General features: G+C 34.3%; 3 protein-coding genes across 7 annotated transcripts; 2 read left to right on the forward strand and 1 right to left on the reverse strand.

Annotated features, from left to right (window-relative positions):
• Window positions 1-1,684: 1,684 nt before the first annotated feature.
• On the reverse strand, window positions 1,685-8,152 carry LOC131610812 (syntaxin-42-like). 2 transcript variants are annotated; one of them, XM_058882861.1, is made up of 8 exons: window positions 7,731-8,152; window positions 7,278-7,554; window positions 6,793-6,882; window positions 6,478-6,555; window positions 2,708-2,785; window positions 2,563-2,628; window positions 2,268-2,348; window positions 1,685-2,118 (listed from the first exon to the last, which is right to left on the reverse strand). In XM_058882861.1, exons 1-8 carry the CDS (start codon window positions 7,928-7,930, stop codon window positions 2,011-2,013), a joined length of 978 nt encoding a protein of 325 aa, XP_058738844.1. In that variant the 5' UTR covers window positions 7,931-8,152; the 3' UTR covers window positions 1,685-2,010. The 2 variants fall into 2 exon arrangements, with proteins under 2 accessions (XP_058738844.1, XP_058738845.1); XM_058882862.1 differs by having other exon boundaries at window positions 7,278-7,525; window positions 7,731-7,934.
• Window positions 8,153-15,210: 7,058 nt separating this feature from the next.
• On the forward strand, window positions 15,211-18,636 carry LOC131612971 (protein DEHYDRATION-INDUCED 19 homolog 5-like). 4 transcript variants are annotated; one of them, XR_009287519.1, is made up of 6 exons: window positions 15,211-15,393; window positions 15,490-15,644; window positions 15,935-16,012; window positions 16,369-16,634; window positions 16,869-16,981; window positions 17,627-18,636. XR_009287519.1 is itself a non-coding variant. In XM_058884705.1 (5 exons), exons 1-5 carry the CDS (start codon window positions 15,351-15,353, stop codon window positions 17,730-17,732), a joined length of 648 nt encoding a protein of 215 aa, XP_058740688.1. In that variant the 5' UTR covers window positions 15,211-15,350; the 3' UTR covers window positions 17,733-18,603. The 4 variants fall into 4 exon arrangements, 1 of the variants encoding a protein (XP_058740688.1); XR_009287520.1 differs by lacking the exon at window positions 16,869-16,981 and adding an exon at window positions 17,433-17,507 and having other exon boundaries at window positions 17,627-17,760; XR_009287521.1 differs by lacking the exon at window positions 17,627-18,636 and having other exon boundaries at window positions 16,369-16,775; window positions 16,869-16,969.
• Window positions 18,637-19,863: 1,227 nt separating this feature from the next.
• Window positions 19,864-25,659, forward strand: LOC131610813 (nicotinamide adenine dinucleotide transporter 1, chloroplastic-like). Its single transcript, XM_058882863.1, has 9 exons — window positions 19,864-20,238; window positions 20,342-20,437; window positions 21,099-21,205; window positions 22,243-22,291; window positions 23,335-23,447; window positions 24,243-24,337; window positions 24,447-24,535; window positions 24,617-24,711; window positions 25,083-25,659. The coding sequence occupies exons 1-9, from the start codon at window positions 20,151-20,153 to the stop codon at window positions 25,317-25,319; spliced, it is 969 nt and encodes a 322-aa protein (XP_058738846.1). The 5' UTR covers window positions 19,864-20,150; the 3' UTR covers window positions 25,320-25,659.
• The last annotated feature ends 708 nt before the right edge of the window (window positions 25,660-26,367 follow it).

A 26,367-nucleotide genomic window follows, 5' to 3' on the forward strand; every position in this document is an offset into this window, starting at 1 on the left:
ATTCATGCAGCTATAGCTTTGCAACTCACCGATGTGACGTTCGAAAGTGATTCTCAAAGGGTCATCCAAGCTGTTCAACACAATCATGCCGGTAACGCGGAATTTAGTTGCATTATTTCATGTATTAAGACTTTGTTAGTTAATTTTCCCAACTTTGAGGTTAAGTTTATTAATCGCCAAGCGAATTCGGTTGCCCATAATCTTGCTAAGGCGGCCAATTCTTGGGCTAGGCGTAGTGTGTTTAATATTATTCCTCCTTGTATTGCTCAGCAATTGCTATTGGAAATGAATTAAGTTTATTTTGTTCAAAAAAAATAAGTTATTAGGCTATTAATAAAATTTTATTGGAGAGACAACATATTTATTTTTTTTTATAATTCATTAGTAATATTGATGAAGAAAATTCTTAGATAGACACGGACATAAGAAATTCTTTTGCACACAATCAATTATAAAATTTTAATCAATTAAAATAAATTCAACATTTTCTCTCTCTTTCATAATCACAACCACCTCATCAATCCAATTAAAAAAAAATTAAATTTTAAGTAAACTAAAAATTTTCTTTTCTTCTTGGTTGTGCCTAAAATTATAAATTTATGACAAAAATTTCTCTAAATTAAAAAAATAGCAAAATTATCAACAATTAAAATAAGACTCAAAACAAAAAGGTTATTTCAACTAAACCCGCCTCGCTACTCTGTTTGTTTCTAGATCACATGAATTTTGAATTTCAGAAATAAAGAATTTTGATTTTGATATGTTTTTATATACGGTTGGGACAACTTGCCATGCAATATGTGGGACCAAATAAGGAGAAGGACAATGCATAACATATAACTAACTCAATGAGTTTAGATTTTTCAAATGAAACGGTCCAATGACATGACAAGTTGTGTTTTTACGTGCTACAAAAGAAATTAAAATGACTTTGAAATTCAGCAAATTAACTTAGGATTAGTGTTTTAAAATTCTGTTGAGTTGGCATAATTAGTGATGATTTAAAAAAATTTACTGTAAATACTACTTCTGGTATTTAATATATAAAAAAAATTACTTTTTAGATTAATTGAAGAATTAATATATTTAGATTTCAGATATATTAATTTTTCAATAAATCTATAAAAATAAATTTTTTTTAATATTAAAAATTAGAGTATTTGTTAAGCTATGCTATGTTCACACAATAAAGTAAGCATTATCTTAGGTTTTTACTTATGGCCTGCACTTTTATTTTAAAAAAGTTTATGTAAAAAATGTGGGCAAATATTAATTTAATAAATTTATCAAAAAGCTTAAGCAACGGTGCTAGAAGTTCAAATAAATATTTCAACTAACTCACCTATCCTCTGTCAGTGACATTTATTAGTTTCTAGATCACCAAAATTTTGAATTTCATCAATAAAGATTTCCTGAATTTCGATATTTTAAAAATATTTTTTATAGATTGTCAGGTCAACTTGGCATGCAACATGTGGGACCAAAAAGGACAAAGGTAGATATTCCCCGTGAATGCATTAAAAACAGCAAACCTCACAAATGCTTATCAATAACTGCTAATTACTTCTAAATTTGAAAATTTATTAATATTTTTTGTGTATATTAAATAGAAATTTATCTTGTAAAGGAGTATGAACATCGTAGTTTAGTTAAGTGCTAAAAAGAAAACGATGGCTCTTCGATGTGGCACTCTGAAAAAATTGCTATTTAAATTAACTTGATATGATAAAACTAAATTATGTACAAATGTATCTATAAAATCTCAGGCACCTAAAATGCAACAATCTATTTTGTGGGTACATTATATGTTTGCAAGTAGTTTGGTACATTGCCGTCCCCTGATACCATTGAAATTCAATAATGGCTAATTTTTTGTAAGGGGCCCTAGGGATTCCAGTACTCGAAGCGCTGAACCTAAACAGTCTTCAACCAGAAGCCGATTTACATCGACACCAGGAAAATGAATTAGCTCTAATGTAAGATGGAATGTAATGCGGGTAATTACTGTGGCTAGAAAATTATCTCCTTGATTATCAACAGAACTAGCATGACAAAGCACATTATAACAAGCACAGTTGCACATGTAATCATCCCTCCTTTTTTCTGTGTTCTTTCCGCCTGTAAAAGTAAAATGGTTTACAAAATGATACTGTGCTTTAAGCAGCTAAAAAATTCAAAAACAAAGGTCCATAAATGCACCAACTCACAAAGAATAAGCAAAACCTTATGTATTAGTAATAATTTCAGAATGTAAGAGAAAACAGAACCTTTTGTAACTGCTTAAAGCCCTCCTCGACAGTTGTAGCAACGCTCTGAATGTTGTAGTCGATTCTATCTACAATTGTTCCCTGCATGAATATCAGCTTCTTGAGTTACCTTTCACTAAAATAATAAATCCATTTTGTTTTACAATAACGAGGGTTGGGCAATTGTCCCAGAATTTCAACTCAAGGGACAGAGTTCAAACCATCGAGGACAGTTGTAAAATGATCATTGTCATCACTTTAATTAATGATAATTTTCTGATTCTCCAAAACAAATTATAAAGAGCGGGGCAGTAACCTGGTCTATTACAAGGACAGAGAGATCCTTCATGATCTGAGCAAGTTCGTGGACTGAACTAGCGACCTACAGTAAATTTCACATGGTCAGACAAGATACACGCAGTGGTTTGTCTACAAGCAATAAAACAGTTCCTTCAAATTACCTGATCAATTTCTCTTTCTCTTTCCGCTGAGATGTGCTCGTTTTTCTTTAGCTTTGTCATTTGCGCTTCACTAAAACCCTGAAACCAATCAAATATTGTCATCTTTTTCTTTATATACAACTTCATCAGGATTTGAAACAGAATGAAAAATATATATTTCATTAGCATTTCATGCTAAGGATAGAAACAGTTGGCTTAAGAAACCAAACCCTTACTAAAAAAACTGTAATGAATCACATTAATCCCCTCTTGAAAATGCCTACATGATGTGTAATAGAAACAGGTACATAACTGGATTTAATAGCAACAACTGGATTTTATTGATGATTGAATATGATAACACTAAAACAGTTTGGTAAACTAACCAGAGAATGAGAAAAACGAAAAAATGTATTTTAACAAAGTAGAAATTAGAATAAATAGAATTATAATATGACTAGTCTGTTACTGAAAATGAAAATCTGTTATTAAAGGAGAAGGCATTTTAACGAAGAATGGAATACGATTACACTAAAAACAGTATGGTAAACTAATGAATCACACAAATCAGAATTGAATAGGATAATAATTAATAATCTGTTACTGAAGAATGAAAATCTGAACAGAAAAGGAGAAATAATTATCCTCCAAGGGTTTCTCCTTTCACATAAACTGTCTAATCTTCTGAATAAATCCTTCCAAAAATATAGGATTGTTATTTAATTGAAAATATGATAATATGTTTAACCAATAGCAGCAGTAATATCCCTAAAATTCAAGTAAAATTAAAATATTTAATGCATAACTATGGTATTATTAATACTTTTTATTGATTGAATAGCAATTATGAAAACAAAATGCAAGAAGAGTGTAGACCAGAAAAACCAAAGAATCGGTAGAAAACAATTAAGTGAAGCCCGGAACAACGCCAACTTCTAAGTTTAACAAACTGTGATACCAATCGTGTTGCTTTAGCGCACGACCGTGGAGCAAAGTCGGCGTCGAGAGTGATGCGTTTGGTCAGCAATCTGTGTTCAACAAGTGTGGCAGTCGTGGCCGCGAATCAGAGCCAAATTGCAATATACTCGTGCATTTATGTTGGCATTTAGGTTAGGCGGGCGAAAGCACTCAATTACCCCCTCTGTTTTAATTGTTCAGCTTCTTTTTTAAGGGTGTATTGGTCCTTCTGTTTTATTATAAGTAACCTGATTGCCTTCTCATCGAGCAAATCCCTCTTCTTCATTCTTCTCATTTTCTCTTTTTTTGGTTTTCTCCTTCTGTTTTATGTGAAGTGAGAATAACATCGACTCTTCTGGTTTCTGCAAAACCATATGTTCTTCGGGTTTCCACTGTTTTCAGGTGTTGACCTTTTTTGATTAACTTTAGAACTTCAATTAGTGGTTAAGTTATATTAGTTTTAATTCTTAATGTTAGTGACAAATGACAAATGTTAATTATAATTATTAAATATAGTTACCCCTTTTATTGCGTATTTCGCAATTTTGTAGTATTTATGTATCCTGTTGAGATTTATGTTTAGTTTGTATACTGTTTCTAGTCTTTGCAATGGCAGATATCCTGCTATCCGCTATACCGATTTCGCAGTTATCCTGCTATCCGCTATACTGATTTAGCAGTTTTGGAGTTTCGCTTCACGTTGCTTTCCGAAATTAATGACATAGTTAAAAAACCTCAGAATAGTTAAGAAAGTTGGGTGTTCAACCCAAAAAGAAAAAAAAAAAGAGAGGAGAGATTGCAGGTTTAAGCCAAAAAAAATTATGGGTCACAAGCTCGTAGCCAAAGGTTCAAGCACAAACTCGAAGAGAACATCAACCACGAACCGACAACTGTGTATAGATAAAAATATAGGAAAACAATAAGGTCATGTTTACCTTTTCCATTTCCTATTCTCATCTTTAAAATAAATTACTGTAAAAAATATATGTTTGCCTAGCTGTCTCATTGTGAATTTCAGAATACAAAACCAGTATTTTTTAAAATGATAAAAGTCGTGTTCACTGTTTCTGAAAACGCCATTGTCACTGACCACCTGCATATGGTGGTCAAATTGCAAGTTGAGAATAAATATGCATACGGTGGACTGGTGGCTGTAAGACGAAAGAAGTTGCTCCACAAAAAATCAAAAAATAAACACGGAAAACATTTTGAGCAAGTGCGTCAAGTGTCTAAAACCCACAGCAAAGCAAGAAAAACTCATGAATAGAAGGTTCTTGACTCTCGAGGATATCTAATCCACCTAACCAGAGGAAACGGCGAGAGAGGAGAAAGAGAGGAAAATAAAGAAACGTCATTGCATTCATGAGCTAAAAAAAAGCACGACAAAGCTAGAAAAATGCAAAAAATCATGACATAAAAATATGCACCTTATTTGTTATTTAGCCATTATTAAAACTATTGTTATATGGTTATGTGCTGTATATAATGATATAAAGGTTGCCAAGATCGAGATCTTACATAAGATCAGGAGAGAATAGCTAGATCGTAAAATATAAAATCGTAGCTAAGATCGGAAGATCCTACCCAATTATTTTTGTTTGATCAAGAGGAGGTAACAAGATCTTAAAACATAAGATCGTAACAAAAATCATAAGTTCCTACTAAAATGAAAAAAAGAATAATGGTATATATTTAAAGTATTTTACATCATATATGTTAGTAGGCAAGTGTATTCGTGAGAAAGTGACTCTTTTTCATATTTTTTAGACATGTATGATCAAGTTTTTATACTTTATTACTATCACATGGAACATTTGTTAAGACATTAAGGACTTATTTGGTCAATTACTAGGATTATCATAAGTCAATCAGTTAAAACAAACCCTACACGTGAAATGTTTATTCTCTAAACCGTAAATCTAAAATCTCATCATTTCAAAAGGCATGCATTCATCCCTATCGATCCGTAACTTTGTGACTCTGCATGTTGTCATTCTTTTCACCTTTTAATGGTGGTGGTCAGAAAACGGCCGATCATGACCGGAACTGGCAAAGATCTCACAAAATCAATGATTTTATGATTTTTTTTTTTCACAATTTGGCTACATTCTACTTAACATCGGGGTCGTTGGGGATGAGTGAGATCGCAAAATCTTAAGATTTTAAGATCTAGATCGAGATCTTGATGACAACCATATATAACATCGTTATATTTCAGAATTGTGATTTCAAAATCCGGCATAACATAATTTATGACTCTGCATGTTGTCATTCTTTTCACCTTTTAATGGTGGTGGTCGGAAAACGGCCGATCATGACCGGAACTAGCAAAGATCTCACAAAATCAATGATTTTATGATTTTTTATCACAATTTGGCTACATTCTACTTAACATCGAGGTCGTTGGGGATGAGTGAGATCGCAAAATCTTAAGATTTTAAGATCTAGATCGAGATCTTGACAACCATATATAACATCGTTATATTTCAGAACTGTGATTTCAAAAGCCGGCATAACATAATTAGTCCCAAAGTCAAGTATAAAAATCTACTATACTAACATTAATTTGAAATTTATATTTTTCTAAAGTCCTATACCGTGCCCCAGCCCCAGCACCCCCACCCTCAACTTTTGCAATTAATGGAATGTAAGGGGTCAAAACAAGAAACTACCAAAGTTTGAACTAAAATCTTGCAGCTTAACCATTACAACTTTGCTTTGGTTGGGAAGAAAAATCATCAAAAGTTACTTATTTATTCCATTAGTTACAAAGACTGAGATATCTTAAAATAATAGTGTCTAGCTAAAAAGAATAATTACAATAAACAACATACCACATCATCGAATCCATCATCCTGCAATCCAGATTTACTCCCGTTAAAGTTTATCTCCAAGTCAATCCCGTCATAACCCTGTGTGATTACAACCAAATATAGAAGTAAGTGACATGATATAAAATAAAAACAGGCGTAGTTTGAGGCACTGAGGACTCGAGGATTGGGAATAGGGCAAGTGATTAAAAAAACAGAAACAATTTAATAAACGTAAATTGGTAAACAATAGTAAAGAATAAGGAACAGTAAAAATGTGGGAGGATGATATGAAAGAATTTGGAATTGAAAAATTGGCTACACATGAATAGTTGCAACCTCTTGTTGTTTCTGCAAACGTTTCAAATATGCTGACTGCTTCCGCCGGAGGTCCATTGACAGGCTCTGAAGGTCTGTAGCAAGTGAACGCTGATGAAAGGAACAACAGAAAATCAGTTAAGTGAAACTAAAAGAAATGAAAAAGCCAAATGAAGACAGGATAGAAATTAATATAAATAATAAATGAAAAACAACGAGGAACGAGAAAAAACAAGGTTTGGGATTTGAAGGGAAAGGGAGACTAAAGCTATAGTTCACCAATAACCCCAGTTATTCATAGTGGAATTAAAGATAACCTTTCAACAATAACTTATATATCTATGAAGCACATAAACTCCGAACATGACCCCGACACTGATTGGTAATAATTTGAAAAAATGAATAAAATAAATTATACGTAATCACAAGTGTCGGTTCAGGTGTCAGACACGGATACGGCTTTTTTCAGAGGTAGTATGCACTACATACGACTTTTCTACAATTACCTGCACATTTTTTCTGACATTAGATTCCTCAGAAGATCCTCTACCAGCAGAAAGTTTTTTCAGCCTCACTTCAGACTTTCTAATGAGAGCCGTAATTTCCCGAGTTAGAGTCTCAATCTGCCGCTGATCGTCTTTACCATCGCCAAAAGAAGGCATTAAAGCCTTTGCATGAGCTTTAGTTAACTCAGACATTTTAACCTTCGCCCGTTGTATATTCGTAGCTATTTCTTCAGAATCATCCACCCAATCTGGCGGCATACCCACAGTAAACGCATCACTAACACACCAAAACACAATAATTGATAATTAACCGCAATGCCTTTCGCGTGTTAGGTTATAGATTGCTAAAACTTAATTATTGTATCAAACTCTAATACTATTAAAATTTGCATCGCTGCGATCGCTATAATGCATGGAATTGAAAAAGAAGAGTATAAAGGAGAAAGGGAAAACCTAGAGGAGGATGGACCAGGGTCTTGCGTACTGAGAGGAGTATAAGAAGATCCATTATTGGAACGAAGAAGCGAAGTGTTAACCATTTCGATGACAGGACCACCGGAAGAAGCGGAAGCTGATGAAGAAAGAGGAGTGCGTAAGCTTTTGACGGTGTCTCTGTACTTTCTGAACTCTACAGTTCGGTTTCTCGTCGCCATTGAATTGAAATCGGGTTGATGAAATGGTTTGGTTCTGAAATGGTTTGTGAGAGTGGATTGGTTCTGAGAAACGGTGTGGAAATTGGAATTGGGAACTGGAATTCAACTACGCCATAGCTATGGGTGAAGGTTCTGTTTTTGGGTTTAGGAATTGTGGGAAGGGTTTTTTGGTAATTTAGCCTCGGGATTTTCTTCCCTTACTCGAGAAGAAAGAGGAACCGGTAAACGTTTCTTCTTTTTTTTTCCTTTTCATTTCTTTTACTTATTTTATTTAATTTAATTACAGTTTTTGTAAATGTAATTACTGCTAATTTATTTTTGAGTTTAAAGAGGGTTGTAAAACGATTTACCCGTTTGTATAAAAAACGATTTAGACATTGACAACCAATCAAAATTCAATATTTACCGTGTCAGATTAATGTTTTAAGCAAAAATAAAAATTAAAAAATCATACGGGTTATCTCTCCATTTCTAATGGAAAAATGATGGTGCATAAATTAAATTTTAAATTAGTTGTATGATATAGGACTTTAAAATATTATAATTGAGAGAGTACCCTATCATTAATCTCTTTCTAATATTTGCTATAGTTCCTAGACATTCTTGAAAGGCAAATTGAAATTTTAACATATATATATATATATATATATATTTCACTCAGGGTCGGCCTGTGGGTGTGCGAGAAGTGTTACCGCACAGGGTCTCCGACTTTTAAGGGCCTCAAGCCTAATATAAATATAACACTAAGTAGTATATAATACAGGTTCAAAATCAATACATCTGTTGTTCTATGACCGGGCGGTTGTAACTAGTTTTTTGTAACAGAAGTACCTGGTTCGATCCATAAGTAGCAGCATTTTAACATTTTATACTGGGTCACTCTTAGGGGTGGGAATAGGCTAGGCTAGGCTAGCCTTTATAAGGCCTGGGCCTGGCCTACGATAAACTTACAAGGCCTGAGCCTGGCCTATGGCCTACTATAGGCTCGTTTTTTCAGTCTGGCCTGGCCTTTTTAAAAGCCTGGCCTAGCCTGAAAGCCTATTTAAAAGCCTCTTTCTTATTAATGTTTTCAATTAATTCATATTACTTAAGAAGCCTTATAGGTCGCATATATATGAACATTTAGACCGACCTATTTAGCATTTTTTCCAATATATGCATATATAGACCAATCTATTTGACACTTTTTCTAATATATATGCATATATAGGCCAACCTATTTAGACTCATTTTAATATATATGAAAATATAGGCCGACCTACAAGGCTTTATAGGCTTTTTTAATAGCCTAGGCCTGACCTGTTTTATTAAATAGGCTTTTAAAAAAGTTCAAGCCTGGCCTTTTTATCAAATAGGCCCGGCCTGGCCTGGCCTTAAGTAGGCTAGGCTATAGGCCCCTGTAGGCCGGCCTGGCCTATTCCCATCCCTAGTTACTCTATAGGTCAGTTATTACTTTTATTGCTATATATTATGAATTTTAATCAACATGGCTTCCACATGAAAACCTTTTTAATATTTTAATCAATGCTTTCCTTTCTTACTAGTTATTAAGATTTTTTAAATTTATTTTAGTTTATTCTTTTTAGCAATTTTTCTATAATTTAATTTTTCATTTTACTGTAGCACTCTATATTTATAGATTGTGTAAGTTTCATAGTCTCTTGTTCACATGCAATCAAATCTAAAATCTAAAATTTTAAAATTTCAAGGGTTTTATAGATGTATGAAAATTTTTAAAAATGTAAATTTGAAAATATTTATATTTTTTCTATTATTGTCAATCGACATTTTAATAAATTTAACATAGTAGTTGTGAGACTTTGAAAATTTGTAATTTTACTTTTTTTGTTTATTAAATAAAACACTTCATTATTAATATTGTAGAAATTGCTCAAAGAATCATTTCTTTTTATTAAAGGGTATGAACTTTTCTATAAATCTATAATTGAGTAGAATTTTTTTAAAAAAAAACTAAACTTTGATAAGTCAAATTTCTAAAGAATATTTCTATATAATTTGTCTTCATATATTTAATTTTATTTACAATTAAAATGGAAATATTTTTTTAATTTATTGTGTTTTAATTTATTAAAGGCCTAATTTTTAAATAGAACAGGGCCTCCAAATTGTTCGGGACGGCCCTGATTGCACTTAAGGAAGGCAAAAAGTCTAGGACATAAAAGATACTAGTCAACCAATACTACTTGCATCTGTAATTATTGCACTAATCAAGAAATCTGGACACTTAGAGAAATCAATCTTCTCTCCTTTATGAAGTCTTAAGTTGTATTTAGCCAACACATTCGCGTTCTTATTAGCTTCCTTCGAATTTAAATCACTTTAATCTCCCGAAAAGAAGTCACACTGGTGTTGATATTGCGAATTAAGTTCATATCCTTTAACTTAATCTTCTTACCCCTAATAATATTTGCAGCTTCATGGTTATCCACCTGGATTTCTACTTATGTGTAACCTTTTGTTTGAGCCAAATGTAAACCTTCCTGAACACCCCAGAGCTATGTAGTTATGACATTGAACATTCACACGTGTTTGGCGAAATCTCCCATCCAGTGGGCCTCACTATTTCTCAACAGCTCACTGCATCCTGCTTCGTCATTCCTAGCTACGGCACCATTAGTATTAAGGCATATCCACTCCTTCTCAGGCCTAGTGCAAGATGCAACATTTGTGGTATTACATGTGTTACTAACCTTACGCTGAGCAAAGTAATATGGCACGAATATCCTCTAATTTACCCAAAACCATAATTGATGACAAGTGGTGGCCCAAGTAGCTTACCAGTTCTCAACAACACTACCCTACATTCTCAGATTAAGCTTTTTCATTCATGCATATGCACATTAAAGAAGGAATTTCTTTCATTAGTTGGAAGCAGTTGCAACCACACGTATTTCACTTGCTGACAGTCCCTCGTAGCATGATGTGGGAAGGGCCTCCCAAACTGATTTTGTCAAAGTGAATCTGCCAGTAAAGGATAATTGATTACTTTTCCAACTAGTAAGTTTGGTCCTTACCTTGACAATAAGATATTAGTAGTTCATAGTTTTAGGATGTTGACCTGTTTAGGGCACAACTAAACACATGATAATTTAATAAAATATACATAATATAAATAAATCACTTAAAAACAATTAATCGAAAACTGGGGTGTTACACCGCTTATGAGACGATCAATTGTTAGGTCCTTTAAAAGGGTATCTTTGCATCCCGCCAGGGAAATCACGACCACACACACCTGTTGGCAAGGGTTAGAAATAAACATATAATGATAAAAATAATTAATATCAAAGGTTCTCCAACGGGACATCGCAATTCACAATGATTACAAAAGCCCCCGAAGGGGCATAAGATACAATTAAAATAAATACAAACAAAAAAGATGGGAATAATAATCATTCTTTATAAACTAGTCGTCCATCTCGAACCACATGGAAATGATCCATGGAACTAAGTCCATATTAGGATAAAGAAGGGCAATCTACCTTTTCAATCCCTTAAAATGATGAACATATATTTGCTCCTCCAAACCCTTGTAGGTATCACGAGTTTTTCCAAGCGATTGCATCAAACCCTCAATTTCTACAACCTGAGCGGGGACCTGAGTGGCTACCCCTCGGCGAGTGCCTTCGAGACATCTCGTTTATCCTTTAACTGTTTTATCACTGCCCTGTCTTCGTGAGTGAGCTTTTTGACATTGACCTCCCCATACCAGAGACCCCCGGGGTGCAAGAATATTTCTCCCTCAATGGTTTCTCCACTAAAAAGAACATCATGAGTTAGGTCTCCACCAGATCAGACAGTTGGGCAAGGGACATATTAGAAAGCAACTGGTAATCTTCAAGGAAGTTCATAGGGAATGAAATGAGGTGATCAACGAATTCCACTATATTAAAAGCATGGTTATTCCATAAGGAACACTCGTGTGGAGAAATAAAAGGATCTTTTTCCCTCCTGAAAACCTTGGGAAGGCGAATCTCAACCGTTCGCAAAGTCTCACCCTGCGCACCTCCCTAGGACCTTCCATGTCTCGGGCAAAGGAACGCATCAACCGCTTCTGAGCCGTGTGCATCTTCACCAACTGCTCCATTTTCTCTTCGAGAGAGACCCGTATCATCTCACTTATAGATAACAGACATCATTAAAATACAACGACATCCAGAGTTAGGTCATAAAATATTTTTCCATACCTAAATATTCCTCCATTCCATTACCATCTTCATGATTTCGGTTGATAAGGATACTAGAATTAGGGTGGCAGAGACACTCCAGAGCCTTAATCACTTCTCGTTCGAGGGAAGAAAGGACACATAGATTCATCCTTACTGTAAGCTACGAATTCGAAGACCAACATAGAAGGAAAATGGGTTCACTATTCGCCCTCACTATAACCGAAAAATCACTATCCTGATCCTTTATCCTTACAAACTTGTCTTTCCAATCCTCATGAGGGTTGGTGAAGGGTTTTAGCAGGCAACTACCATGAAAGGGGTGCAAAGTTACTTAACCATTGGTACGAAGGAATTTCATCCTAATGAATTTTATCCCAAACTATAACAAACTATTTGGAAAGCCCTAAGTATACCCTATACATTCAGAGTAACATGGGAGTGAACGAAATTAGTAGCAGTTAAAAACACTACTTCAAAGTAAGTAAAGGGAATTAGAACCTTCAGTTCATAAATAACAAGAAGATGAATACAAAAATAGGGGGAAGACGGTCGGCCAGAGGTATCCATATTCACCCTCTTTTTCTTCAAGCAGGGTTTCATGATCACATCCCTCTCTCAACTGGTGGTAGAAAACCTTATACTGTGAGGAGATATTTATCGATAATTTCTTCACTAAAATACAGGGATATAATATCCTTGACATGGACATGTTTTGTTTTCTTCCCCTTGATCAAAATGAAAACAGAGACTTGGGAGAAAAATTGTCTAACCTATAAATGTTTATTTAAGAAAAAAAATGGGAAAGGAAAGGTGAAAGGGTTTTACGAAGTAATACAGGAAAGCCTAAAGATACACGACTACACGCTAAACTAATAAGGGAACTACCACAGAAAGTGGGAGAGTGTCCACATCTGAAAGACACGTGTAAGAAGTAAATCAAATCAGTTTTCCCGAGAAACGCCATCATAAAGTGCATTAAATATCACTCATGCCTTTTTCCACCTAAACGCTATAGCTTTTAGAAGTGATTGGCATTTTGATGTCTTTGAACATCACATATGAATATGTGTGTTCTTTAGTAAACCATTCGCCTTTTTCTATAAATGACTTTAAGGGACTCACCCTAACTAAGGGACTCGCACAATGAGCATGGTCATCCTCATATAAAGAAATTAGTGACAGGGTGATCAGAAAAATAGCAAGTGTACTATTTTCATTGATGTAGTAATAATAGGGGTTAATCCCAAATATTGATCTCGAGGACTGCGTAGAAAAATATAAGTTATTATAATTACTCAAATGAACAAAAGAACATGGGGATTTTGGTGATTGTTGTGAAATAAGGATAAACAACAACAAATCAAAACAAAACGTAAAATTGAACTGTTAAATGATACGAGAAAGTATGTTAGGGCAAGATGTATGAATTTTCTTGTAACAACCTTTAATTCGTATTTTATGAAACATGTGTTAGAATGATCCACTACCGAATCCCGTTTCCGCTAATTCCTTAGCCGAAAACCTTTGATATTCATCTTTAATCCTTATTCCTTAGCCATTCAAGATAACCTCAAGCAATATGTAGTTTTTAACAAGAATCTAACCGTTACTACGATGGAATCCTTATTCCTAAGCAATTTCACCGTAGTATTATTGTGCAGACAACTATAAGGTGGTTTGTCCGACCTAAATTTTAATCATAATTCAAAGTCTATTTGTCCGATAGAAAAAGCGTTAAGAACTTTACACAATAAATTGGATTCATAACAACATCAATATCATAAAACAATGGAAATTAGGTTTATCACAATAGCAATTCAGGGACACCCCCTAGCATTGGGGGATTTAGCCGCTCATAATATTCAAAGAAAATACAGAAAAAAGCTTAGACATCACACAAATAATGGATTTTGTTGATCTTCAATCGCGATTGCTCTTGAAGATATCTTTTCTCCCAAACCCTTGATAGCTTTCTTATTTCTTCTATAATTCTCCATATGATTAACATTCCTTTTCCTTTCTCCAAAAGTAGCCTAAATAGCCTCAGATCACTTACAGTTGCAGCAAATACCAAAAATTCCCCCCGGGATTACAAAACAACTCTTTAGAGAAAAAACGGCACAATATCGCGCAGTGGCCAACACGGGTTGTGTCAGGTGACACGGGCACCCGTGCCAGGCTTCTGTAATGCTCAAAATTCACTCATAGGAAGGTTTGGACTCTGATTCTTCTCGGATAAATCATTCGGGCTTTTGGCTGGACATGGAAACATGTAGAACTACCACGGAAACACATAAAACGCGACAAAAGAGATAAACCACTAAAAACACTAACACACGAATGGAAATACGAAACGTAATAATACTTGAAAAACAATAAAAGACAAGACAAAGTGTTACCGATTCTCTCATATTCATGTCGGATAAATGACAAAATACTATTAGAAATGGTGACCGATCACAGGGCGATGAGAGTGCTCCAAGAGTTTAAAAACACTATGCCCTTAAAAAAATCCTCGTGATTGAGGGACTATGTAGTGTTATACTAATTTCTAATCCAAAGACTTAATATAGGCCCAAACACTCATTAAACTTGTGAAAATATACACACCGAACCACCATGCTAAAGCAAGATCCTATCATCATTTCGACCGTTGGTACTCATCCAACGACCTTCAACATCATACGTTTGCAAAGTCTATCTATCTCATTAACCATCTTGAATGTTAAAGTGATAAACTTACAAATACATAACATCTTTTATATATTATTGTTCTGCAAATTCAAAACATAAACCCACCGTCCAAATTAAATATTTTTAAATTTGATTGAATTAATTAGAGAAAAATTCAAACATAATTAAATTGGATCAAAATAAAAAATAAAATTGATTTAGGTAACCATATTTACAAATGAACCCACACCTATGACCATCTTAGATGCACAACTATGAAGGCTATTTAAGTAAATGCAAAAGAACTAGGTTTCGTAATGGCCAAGGATCCGGTCTCCAACGCAACAACTAAGAACTCTCCCAAACCCAAAAGTCATCGCTACTTTCCTCCTCCTTTTTTTTTTCCTTACTTTTGCCATTAACACGTACCACATTTCACTTCCATCTTTCAATCTCACAACACATTCCACATCTTCACTCTCTATCAAAATTCCTTTCATTTTCATCTCACTCTTTCCACCACTTCAACACAACCCTAAATTCTCCACATTACTCAAATGGAAAACGATACCTACCAATCAAAGCTCAAATCTCAGTTAGGTCATTTCCTCATTTTATTCAAACTGCTTTTTTTTTTTTTTAATCGATTTTGTTCCAGCTTTTTCTCTAAATGTTTTTTACGATTATTTGAAACAGAGCTCTTAATCGATTTTGAAGATGATAATAGAGACGACGACGATGATTATGGCTTGAAAACGTTTTACCCGTGCCCATTTTGCGAGGATGATTTTGATATTCTAGAGCTTTGTTGCCATATTGATTTGGAACATCCAATTGATGCTACCTCTGGGGTAATTTATTCATCTCGCACGTTAATTAGTTTAGCATTTTTTCATTCTTCATTAAATTAGGGTTTAGGGTTTAATTATTTAGTAAAATTTTGATTATCACAAAATTTGCTAAAATGACCTGGATTTGAGGGTTCCATTGGCAGATTTAGAAGTTGATGATGACAACTTGCAAATAGTCCTTGAAATTCAAGAGTGTGTACAATTTCTTTTATACCATAGAAATTGATTTCTCGACTAGCTTATCATTTGCAGTACTATTTGTGTATACTCACTCAGGTTTCTTCATGCAGCTTTGTCCAGTTTGTGGCGTGTGGGTGGGATCAGATTTGGTTGAGCATATAACAGCTCAACATGGAAACTTGTTTAAGATATCCTTTTTGTACTTTATCATAGAAATGCTTTTACTTTTATCGAATGTGTATGTTTGGTTTAGCTTTTGGAAGTGGCAAAAACAATTCTAGAGGTGTAGAATTTATTTTGAGGTGTTTGGTTTTTCTAAAGTAGAATTGATTCTGCCTCTAGAAATGATCCTACTTGAAGCTAGGATTTGTAGCTTTTGAGTTATCCAAACATAAATCAATTAACGTTCTACTCACTTTTAACCCGTGTCAATTCACTTAAAATCAATTTGTTTTTTACTGTAGAACCAAACGTTGTTTTGTTTTACTAGTCTGTTTTTCATTTGTCTTTCATTCAACTATGTGCTTCCTTTACTATTGATTACAATGATTACAAATCAAAATACCATCATAAACATGATTCGTACACAAAACTTTCGTTTTCAAGAAAGGGTGAACGGAATGGACACTTGCAATCTTCTTCAGACGGGTTGTCTTCGCCTGTGATGACAACCTCCAAGGCGGCTTATGATCCATTTCTGTCATTTGTATGTGGCTCACCTGCTTCTGGTGAACATGGAAATGTGCAGCCTGATTCTTCAAGTGAAGCAAGCATTGAAGAAATACACTCTGATGATACATTGTTAGAAAGGTAAGATATTTCTATCACTCTTTTAGTATCTTTTTTTTCAATATCCTTACACATAACTATGAGACTAATCTTCAAGTTAGAAATGGTGGTTAAAAGTGGCGACTCATAGGGTTAAATCCTTTATATTGTTGGTCAAGTTTGGTAAGGGCATAGTTCATTTTAATTTCAACAATTTACTTTTGGTTATGACAATTGAAGTTTGTGGATGATTGGGAAAATTTATTGTCCATGCAGTTTGCTTGATCCATTGCATTGATTTTTAGTTTATGGATGATTGTTGGTTCCAAAAGATTTACCTCTGAGGCTCTGATAGCACCTTTAACTTTGTGAAGCAGTAATCTTGAAAGGTGCTTTACATTAAAACACTAAAAGCATCCCTCTAAACAGTTAGACTTGATCTAAATTTTCTAAATTTTATTAATATATATGCATTGCAACTTTGCAACTTTCACTGCAAAGTTGAAAAATAAACTTGAAAGGCAATTTAAGTGTGTTATTCGTTCGGAACTGAGTTCCATCTAGTAATATAGGCAATGATGCAATGAATGAATGCCAGATATAAGGTAAAAACCTGGTTGTGTATGTAAGTCCTTGAAAAAACACAGGGATTCATGAATTATTTTTGTTTCTTCTATTTTTTAGAGGAGCCATTTGTATTTTCGAGCGCGACGTTCATTAACTTCTGTTGATTTGTTCTTGTTTAAAACCCATGTTGGTTGTGTATGCAAGACATTGATTACCATATTAAGGTAGAAGAATTTAATCTTTTTATAAACTTTTTGATAAAATATTTTTAAGGAAGCAATGAAAGATCCATAAAGAACATGTTTAACAATAAAGTTGGCGCTTAATAAACACTGCAGACATTATTAGGTATATGTCTCCTCAAGTCATTTTATGAAACTGCATTTCTGTTAAAATGTTTAATTTATATAACTACTTTATCTCTCTTTTGATAATATGTAATCTTAAATACTTGTATATTATTGCAGAGATGTTTCACCACCTTTATGTGAGAAAGACAAAGTTGAGAAAGCAAGGCGAAGTGAGTTTGTACAAGGGCTTTTGTTTTCGACTATTCTTGATCCTGACTTTTGACCCATACATATCAGTTTTTATCAATTTGGTGGGTGGAAAAAGGAGAGAAAAAGTAGGCCATTTCATCTTGAGATGATAATTAGTATGTGTAAGAATCATATGCATGCATTGTGATGTTTCTAGTCTATAGTATAGAGAGCTAAGCTATTCAATAAAAAAAGAGAGAGAGCTAAGCTATTTGTAGAAATTATATTTATATATTTATTATGTAATGTACATTCAAGTTTATGAAATTTAATTAGTTTAGAAAACATGGCATACCCTTGTCTAGGGGTTGAACTTGGTCTTAGATACATTTTTCTGCTGGCCTGAGCCTGATTGTGGCCTGCCATAGATTTTTCTTTTCCCGAACCAACTTTATTGTTTATTTAACAGTCTATTTAGTTGTGTTTGATAAACATCCTTGGGAAGGTGGTACAAAAATGAAATAAAAAGACAGTCAACATAAATATTTTGTGAATAATAAAGGCTTACCTAAAGATATTTTCCTCGGGAGCAATGGCCACTTCCACAACCGAACGTGTATTAATGCATTGGCTTTTCTATTATGGGGCAGTAAGTCTTACTCAAGGGTTGACTCCTTCATAACTCAAACTTTTCCAAAAGGAGACTAAGTCATCTTTTAAAGACTTACTCCTTCATAACTCAAGTTTTTTCAAAATAGGAGACTTAAGTCATCTTTTAAAGACTTCATACGAGGCCAAAGAGAAGAAGGGTCAACGTTAGTGTCCCTAATGACGAGGCCAACATAACCCTTTGTTTTTCCACCGGGATAGAAACTCAAGGGCTCACTGCCATTTTGGATACAATTCCCATCGGAGCAAGAGCTGTCACAAAGAATAATGAGTTTTGCAATGGATCGATTAACTACTAAAGATGTGACGTTTGTTATTTTTTGGTTTTGTATTTCAATGCAAGATGAAGCATCACTAGAAATTTCTAGAACATTTGTAGGATCGTCTCCCACATCTGTCATGAAAAAAGCAAATAAAGGGAAATAACAAGCAGTAAGCAAGGAGAGAAATGACACTTGAAAAAGCTAAAGCTCGATGAAATGATGAAAACAAATAACAATTTTGAGAATTCAGATGAAATGAGAAAATGCACGACTCAAAGAAAAAAAGAAATAGTTAGAACACTAGTCATCAGATTTAAGAGGAAAACAATCAGGGTTCATAAAAGAAGACAAGACATACAATTTGTACAAAGTTGAAATATGGCTAGGAAGGTGAAATAATCTTTATATATCAGAGCAAAATAGGTAAATCAACGGTCCCAAATAAAAGAAAATGGACAGATGAAAAATAAGTGTCTGACTTGCCTTAATATTGTAACGACGCTCGAGTAGAATTAAGCATCATAGAAGGAAGCGCCATGCACAATCTAAAGAACTAGAGTCATGTTGTTACGAGACATTTCAATGATGAGACTAAGATTTCATTTCCAAGGCCACTCGGGTCGACCCCAAAATCTTTTCCACTTCTCCAACTGATAAGCCCTACACAATAAGCCAAACTTAGTTTTTCTAAAGACTTCTCATTGTTGCGCCATATCAAACTTTATGGACAATTGTTTTAGGCCAGCCATTGACTAAAAAGGAGAAAGCCAAATTATCAACAATGTCTACTCAGCTAAAGTTCCGGAGATACAATTTAACTACTATGGACCTCTACATAGAATCCACACTAGGGGTTGTTTCCTATAGTTATATGTCATCAGACAGTCTCTCACATTTCACACCCAAATGATAAGGAGCATTCATAACCATTATTCAAATATAAAACATCTCATACGAGTCTAAATATATTATCTCTCTAACGCATAGCCCACTCTATTCTTTTATTCTTTTATTGACTTTAACGTCATAATGCTAAATCAAAGATTCACCTAATAACATTAAAACTCTACTATATCATTTTACCGAACATTTTATGGTTCCTTGTTCAACAAGTATTAGGATAATAAATATTGAAATTTTAAAATGTCAATTAAGAATGTTTGAAAAGGATAGTTTTAGTAATTAATTATAACCTAATATTTTTCGGCGGAAATTTTTGACTGGACCAAGTAAGGATCATAATAATGATTAATTAAAACATTAAAGTTATTGATAGATATAGGACCCACCAAGTTGAAACGAAGGGAAATGATATTTCGATACTTGTGGTTCAACGACGGAGAAGCAGAGGAACGAGAACGCTTGTGGTGAGGTGACAAAGTTGACTATTGCGTTGACTTTCTTCAAACCCTAATCCCATTTCTCAAATGATTCACCCTTGATTCGATCCGTCGAACGAGACTCCGTCTCTCCATCTCCTCCCCAATCTCAGGCCATGCGACCTTGCTCCTCCGCCATTGCCCTCTCCAGAGAGGACTCCCTTTTCACCTCCGCTTCTCTTTCCATCGATTTCACAAACCATGCCTTCCTCCGATCCCCATACCGCCGCCGCCACTAATATTGTCCCCAAATGTATCCTCTTCAATGCCGCTTCTGGTGCCTCCGCCGGTACTCTATTTTCTCATCACAATTTATTTGAATTTTGTGGAATTTGTTTGTTTTGATTTTTCTGATTGATTTGTTTGTTGATTTGTGTTTGATTTTGATGTAGGAGTTATTGCTGCTACGTTTGTGTGTCCTTTAGATGTAATTAAAACTAGGTTTCAGGTTCATGGTGTGCCCAAGTTCACTAATGGAACTGTCAAAGGTGGTATATAATTTGCTTTGTGCATCTTTCAATTTGTGATTTTTATCTTTATATTTGTGATTTTTTTTTTTTATCAATATCATTTGAATCATGATGAAAAAACTAGACAATGAAGAGTTGCCGTGTAGATAATTCGAAATGCTCGCTGTTTAGTACTCCCTTTATTTCAAAATGAATGATGTTCTCATTTATAAATATAGAAATGATTGCTATATTAAAAACATTGGCTTGCAGTCTCTTTTAACAACTTTATTGCATTTCGTAATCCGGGTACAAAAACCTCAAACGACATTCATTTTGTTAACAACTTTATTGGATTCCTTAATTTTGAAATGGACGAAGTATTTTACTTTGAGAATTAAAATACTTGAATACTGTGACGTGTCTAGGACACTGACCTGGGGTGTGGAAGAAAAAACCAATTTATGGCCTCTTGGGCTAGTGGTGCAAAAACAATATATTCAGGGGTTTAGAATGCAAAATATATAGGGGTATATGTGCATTTCTTATAAGTTATTGAACCAACTCAAAAGGGCTAGCTCCACCCCTGCTTCAGATGTGAACTTTTTTAATATTATTACATGAAGGATCAAACAACAATATGAAATTTTGATATTAGTATGGATTATTGAAACTGAATACTGCAATTTGATGTTGTCAGGCAGTGTAATAGTCGGCAGTTTGAAACAGATATTTCACAAGGAGGGGTTACGTGGAATGTACCGTGGACTGGCTCCCACTGTGCTAGCTTTGCTTCCAAATTGGGCTGTGAGTCCTTGCTCTCCTCATCAACGTTTCATTTGTAATTTTGCGTGTATTATATTCTTAATGAAGTATACAAAAAATAGAATTCAAAAAATTTATTTCATTCGCGTCTAATATTTATATCTATGATAAGTAATGAATGCCTACCTCATTCATGGCTTGGGACAGGATGACAGTTACAAAACTGTTCTGTTGTGGATATTTGTTATGTTGGCAATAGCATAACGGTGGTAGGGTTTGGCACTATTGGCCCGGGAACTGCTGTCAGAAATAGCGGTTGTAGCAGGCCCTAGTTTGGTCCAAACCGCTATCGCACCCACTATTAGAATTTTGGGGATAAATTCCTCAATTTTTTAAATAAAACTGTTGTCTTTTTTTAAGTGTATAAATTTCAATCTGAACCCTTTGAAGAGTAATGTTATGTCCTTGCACCCAAATAATCGTTCCTCTCTTGCTCCTACTTTTTGTTCAATTTTGTTTTATTCTTCTTCTGTGCTTAAGTTTTATTACTCTCTGTTTTAGGCTCATTAACTATTACGAATTATGATCTCTTTAATTTTGTGTATTAGTCTATTTGTGAATATTTATGTTTAGTTTGTACACTGGTTTTTAGCCTTGGCAATAACAGCTATTCCGCTATAGCATTTTTTGGGGTTGGTGCCACGCAACACTATCCGAGATTTACTGCATTTTTTGAAATTGCTAAAACACCTCCAGACTAAAACTGAAGCTAAACTAGTTGAACACATGCCACTGACCCCAGTAATTCTTGATAGTTGTGAGTCACAGTAGAGCTGTTGTGTCGGTATTACAACAAGGCTCAGTACTGTAGTATTTTTATGGCCAAGCTAGTAAAATCCTTTGATCTTTTAGCTCACACCATTTTTTTTTTCTTGTTGCCTAATCAATTTAGCTTTACTATTTGTTGGTTTATTTCATTAGTCTGTACAAACCTCGAAATTTAGTTTGTCTACATGCTATTTGAAAGCATAATACTGAATATGTTATGTTATAATTAAGTGTTCTAAATGTACTTGCAGGTTTATTTTACTATGTATGACCAGCTCAAAAGCCTTCTTCATTCTGATGGTTAGTCCATTGCTGCTTTCTTTTATACTGGACCAAATCAGGGGGGCTGTTGACAATTCTTTGTGACTTACATAGCCCACTTATTGATTATTATTTTTGGAGCTGCCAACTTACTTTGTTATGAAGCCAAGATACTTCAAAACTGGAAAAGTATTGGTGCCTAAACTAAAAGTACCTAATAATTTTTTATTCTTTAAAAAAAACTCATATTTTTCAAATACATCTTACCAACTAAAGACAATTGTCATTTGGATGAGAATACATTTTCTATACGTCTTACTAACTATGGCACAAAATTGTATGTTTTTCTTTGATACATTCGTAGTAGCAGGAATATATTTCGGTATGGGTGGTTGAAAGATATGAAACCGTTAAGAGTGTCACATTGGAAGAGACATGGTTTGAAAATGAGTTTGTAAATGGGAGATTTCTCCCTCCTTAAAAACCGGTTTTATACGGTTGAGTTATACCTAACCCAAATTTTAAGAGCACTTTGCCTACTAACATTTTTTTTTTGGAAATCTTGATCATCATATATTGACTAATGACTATTGATATGTTTATCGATTACTAATGAACAATTAGCAATGTCGCGAGTGCCTCTCAATAAACATTGTGCATTTATGTTGCAGAAAGCACACACACACACACACACACACACACACACACACACACACACACACACACACACACACACACCATGTATTATGATCACTGGAGACATGTACCTATGCTGACTTATTATGCTCACTAAGCATTTTTTAATGAAATTGATGATCATATATTGACTATTGGTTCATTCATATATACTAACGAACAATTCGTCATGTGAATGCATCATAACAAATGCTGTGCATTTATGTTGATCTCAATTATTCTTGTTTATTGTATGTGTGTGTATTAACGTATCTCCGTTGTGTACTATTTTTCTCTTTTAAAAATTCTTGTGTCCCTGTATTTGTGACATACTATGTGCGGGCTTCTTAGGTTTTTAGAAGTCATAGGGATGTACAAATTATAATAGCTATAGTGTATACATGCAGATGAAAACCATCATCACCTTCCAGTTGGAGCTAATATGGTAGCTGCTGCTGGGGCTGGAGCTGCAACTACCTTGTTTACAAATCCACTTTGGGTTGTCAAGACTAGACTTCAAGTGCGTTTCTTCCATTCACACTGAATGTTCTTCTAATTATTTGATTATCTATTAGGATTATAGAATAGAATTCGAAGAAATTAGAGCAGTTAAGAGTTGTTATTATTATTAGTTGTTAGTTGGGGTTCTTATAGAGAGTATATGTATAAATAACTAGGAGTCCAAGAATTAAATTCCAAAGGCGACTGTTTTATTAAGAAATATGATAGATTAGGATAGAATCTCTCCTCAAGGGTTTCCTCTTCATAATAGAGAAAACTCTATTTACAATTACAATATTCAAAGATGCTTTCTGCCCTTTGTGTTCTCTTATTTATACACATGCTCTCTATAACAACCCTAACCCCAACTTACTAACTTCTAATAACAATTCCTAACTACTCTAATTTCTATTTACTCTATAATCCTAAAAATATTTTATCAGCCATTCTCATCTAGTTGGCATAATGCATGAGCTACTTGTACTCTTTGTGGTGTATCAATATGCAATTAGTACATTATTGTTTGCTGGGTATGTATCCCATCTATGGAAGATAATAAAACCTCTATTTAGTGGGATGGGTTGGATAAAAGATCTAGCGCACAAAACAACTATTGTAATGTAGATACATCTTACATATATTTAAGCGTACAAATTTCCTCATAATAGTATTGATAAACACCATCTTACGTATATCATTATGAAGTGAAATCTTAGAGAAACAATAGAAGAACTACAAAGCTTCTTTTGTCTTGCTTATAATCAGTGCATGTTTGTGTATTCTGCACTGTAAGTTTGCTGCCTTTTTAATGCAGACCCAGGGAATGAGACCTGGTGTTGTGCCATATAAGAGCACACTATCTGCGTTGAGGAGAATTGCGCATGAGGAGGGCATACGGGGGCTGTACAGGTTGGTATTTTTTTAATCATGAATGCAACAGGATATCGTCATTGGACTGGACATTATACTTAATAATTAACGCTACAATGACGTTTGAAATATTCTTTACCATAAACAGTGGCCTTGTACCTGCTCTAGCTGGTATCAGTCATGTTGCCATTCAATTCCCGATGTATGAAACAATAAAATTTTATCTAGCAAATCAAGGTAATTTCATGTCTGTTCTAGTTCTTTGTGAACTCTTGAAAGTTTTGGCAGTTACTTAGTTTGGTCACTATTTTGTATCAGATGACGCAGCAGTTGATAAACTTGGTGCACGTGATGTTGCTATTGCTTCATCAGTCTCCAAAATTTTTGCATCCACATTGACATATCCCCATGAGGTATTTTGCTGAATGACACTTAATTTAGTTCAAGATATTTTTGCACAATCGTAGGTAAGCATACTTCTAGATGCCTGGTCTTGCGAATGAAATAAGATGCCTGGTCTTGCGAATGAAATAACCTTGCCAATCGTAGCTTAGAGTTATTCTTCAGTGTTTAAGGAATCCTAGAATAATACTTTCTTCTTTGTAATTAGCTTTTTCTTTGAATATTGAGCATCCATTTTTTTCTCCTCTCCTCTCTTTTATTTTCAACTTGAGATCCATGTCATCGTGAATTGAGCTGGGATTCTTGAATTTGATATGACTTATTTTCATTCTTTGGGCAGACAAATATCATAAAGTAACATATTGTAACATTTTGTTCGCAGGTTGTACGTTCCAGATTGCAAGAACAAGGGCATCATTCAGAAAAACGATACTCTGGTATGACAGACTGTATTAGAAAGGTTTTTCAACAAGAAGGCATACCTGGTTTTTACCGAGGATGTGCCACCAACCTTCTGAGGACAACACCAGCTGCCGTAATCACATTCACCAGCTTTGAAATGATACACCGTTTTCTTGTTTCTCATTTTCCTTCTGATCCACAACCTCATATTTTGTGATTTGATTATAGCAGTAGATCCAAAACATTAACAAGTCCAGCTGAGTAACGATTCTCCTGGCAATGCATATACCATTCTTTATATTTTTAGTTATTTTAAGGTAGATCAACACGTCACTTCCACAACAATTGAGATAGAATTCCCTGGCCAAACTTCTGCAAGATTATTGTGTTTGTACTACGTACGGAGACCGATGGATAGTTATAGATTTGAGTATGATAATGACGATAAAGATGATAATGGTACGAGACTACGAGGATGTCTTTTATTTTAGTTGGATAATATACTGCTGAATAACCTTATTTTATTATTTTAAAACTCTACAACTATTGCTGCTTCACATTTTTTGCCATTAGCATTCAAATACTCACCACCACATCATTAATCTTGGTTAACAGATCAAGTCATTGTTGATGCGGTCATACGATTAGACTCGATTATCGCTTGCTTGATATGGTTATGAGTAATCCTTTACTCTACTAGTAGTGTAATATTAATGCCCAGGTCCTAAGACATACAAATAGACTCGTGTATCTCTTGCATGAGATGACGAGAATATGGTGTGTAAGCTTATGGTTTAAGTGCCTCAGAAAAAAACAAGAAGCTTACGAATTAACCTTCATTGAACGAGGTATGCTGTCAAAATCTTGAGTGGGACTTGGAATACCAGACCAGACAAAACGTTTAACAGCAGGAAGCGAATGCCGACAAGAGAATGTTTCTACAAAATTCATTGCGGATGGATGGGTGTTTTTCACCTCATTATTAGATGGCTAGATTACGACATTAGGGTATAATGAATGAAACAAAACAATTAATTTGTGGAGTTTAGTTCACCAATTACATATTTTAAACTTAAGTTCATTAATTAATTCAATTCAATTTGAATTATATAAATATAACATAATTGTGATTCTAAGTTTAAGCATACACGAACACGAGTATATAATACATAAACTGTTAGGACAAGGCTCAAACTTGACAGCCACCTTATCGATGGACTTATTCTTGACTAACCTATTCTTTCGTAAAATTAGTTTTATTTTGA

Source organism: Vicia villosa, linkage group LG6 (genome assembly GCF_029867415.1).
Source record: "Vicia villosa cultivar HV-30 ecotype Madison, WI linkage group LG6, Vvil1.0, whole genome shotgun sequence".
NCBI lineage: Eukaryota > Viridiplantae > Streptophyta > Magnoliopsida > Fabales > Fabaceae > Vicia > Vicia villosa.